Source organism: Contarinia nasturtii, unplaced genomic scaffold, assembly GCF_009176525.2.
Source record: "Contarinia nasturtii isolate CC-2019 unplaced genomic scaffold, AAFC_CNas_1.1 Cnas_scaffold_5009, whole genome shotgun sequence".
Taxonomy (NCBI): domain Eukaryota; kingdom Metazoa; phylum Arthropoda; class Insecta; order Diptera; family Cecidomyiidae; genus Contarinia; species Contarinia nasturtii.
Genome location: NW_022202288.1, coordinates 1 through 1,945, shown reverse-complemented (window position 1 = coordinate 1,945; position 1,945 = coordinate 1). Strand labels below are relative to the sequence as shown.

Below are 1,945 nucleotides of genomic sequence, written 5' to 3'. Positions count from 1 at the left end.
ACGCGCAAATTTGTCACATAAATTTCGTTTTTATGAATTATGTAAGGCTCGGTGCTTAATCCAAAGTTGTTACCAAAAGAGAATGATCAATGAAAGGAGCGTTTATACATACACACACTCTTGTATGAGATTTATCAATAATTTTGCAAACCAAATTGAACTGTTTCTTTTGACATGCGCTTCAATTTTACATTTGGGAGTTCAGAGTTCATACTTGATAAGCCATGTAATATATACTACCGTATTAAGAGTAAATATAGAACAAAATTATATTAAAAATTCACATAAACATGCTAATCTTTATTTTTTATTGAAATTCACTTGTTCCATATAAAATTTCAAGGATTTTTTTTCATAAATTTAGCCATTCGCGATGAAGGGATCTTATAGAACACACCTGAAGATCGGTTTATCGGTTTTCTTGCTTATTCATATGATTTGATATCCAATCAATGTACTGATCAACTCTCTGTTGTGCAAAAGACATTTATGGATAAGACTTCAATGATTCATTTAATTATAATACTGTACAGATTTTTTGTGTGAATAAGTTTCATGTGCAAAGAGGAAAGTATATTTAGATTTTATTAGACGTCTCTTAAAAATAAAATCCAAATACAATACGAACTCGACTTTCTGTCTGCACTTTGAATCGTCCACCGACAAAAGGCGTCATTGTTCGATTTTTGCTCCTGCTGAAAAGTCTCTTGCAGTACTAAAAAGCAAGCTATATGAAGAACATCTTTTTAGAATCAATAACATCAGGATGTCGGTCCCGACGAATAATCGATTTCGTACTGTATATTTTGCTCATGAAAAATATTCGAACGACCGAATTGAACATATCAAACTCTTTATCACTAAGTGTATGACTCAGTTCGATCGTTGTAAAAATAATGAATGAAAGAATGTACCGTATAGACACCGGGAACGTCTTTTAATCCACATGGTGATGATCCAAACGAAGCAACCCCGACTATGGAATATTGCACATTTTTCGGGTCAGACTTGTTTTCATGTATCAACGGGCCACCATTATCACCTGTAAAAAGAAAGTTTAATTTTAAAGATTTACAAAATGACATTCGGACGACATACCTTTGCACGAGTCCTTTCCTTTTTCACCTCCAGCACATAAATGTAGGTTTGTCAAAGTGACACCATAACCACTATATAAAACGTTACATTTATCTAATGAAGTGCCATTCAGTTTTACCTTTAACTTGATGTCACTTCTAGCAGCTATTGAAATCAATTACAAATTGGATGATTTTATGTAAATCTCAAATTCTAAAATCAAAAATCATTACCATGCTATAAAGGAAATGAAGAAAGAAAATGTTTAGAATTTATTTTTGAAATTAAGGAATGACTTGAAAAACTCGTACCTCAGTCTGAAAAAAGGGAAAAAATCATTTAATTAATAATTCAAAAGATTTGAGAAAAAGGCAGTTACCGTTCCCCATCCGGATGCAATCAATGGAACTCCGTCGAAGTTCTTGTTGACATCGGAAACGGTCGGAAGAGGAATAGGCTTAATCCAATTCGTGTATTGAACTGGTCGTGCCAAACGAAGTAAAGCAATGTCATTTAATTGTAATCGCGAATTCGGTTCATACTTTTCATGAGGAATTTGTTCCACCACAGGTATATTCACTACAGCATCTGAGCATTGGCCCTCGTCACAATCTGGATCAGATGATGTATTCCATTCTCCAAGTCGAACTCCTTTAAGAAAAACAATTGGATTTTTTAAACATGAAAGTGTGAATAATGAGAGTTGTCACATATAATTCAAGCTTATGGATTTACACCTTTTGTGTGTAATTCAAACTTTCAACTATCACGAACTGTCATGATTCATACCAAATGTAATCGCTTTTAAAAAGATCAAAGGTTTGATTCATTTTTTTATATTTATTATTTATGCTGTTTTTTACGTTTT

At 32.8% G+C, this 1,945-nt stretch overlaps 1 protein-coding gene across 1 annotated transcript; it reads right to left on the bottom strand.

Moving 5' to 3' along the window:
* Positions 1-279: 279 nt before the first annotated feature.
* Positions 280-1,759, bottom strand: LOC116351250 (melanization protease 1-like; the record flags this gene model as incomplete). Its single annotated transcript, XM_031783330.1, has 6 exons — positions 280-469; positions 915-1,042; positions 1,099-1,242; positions 1,311-1,314; positions 1,389-1,394; positions 1,457-1,759. Coding segments are annotated over 6 exons (645 nt in total), but the record flags the coding sequence as incomplete, so codon positions are not given.
* Positions 1,760-1,945: the final 186 nt, after the last annotated feature.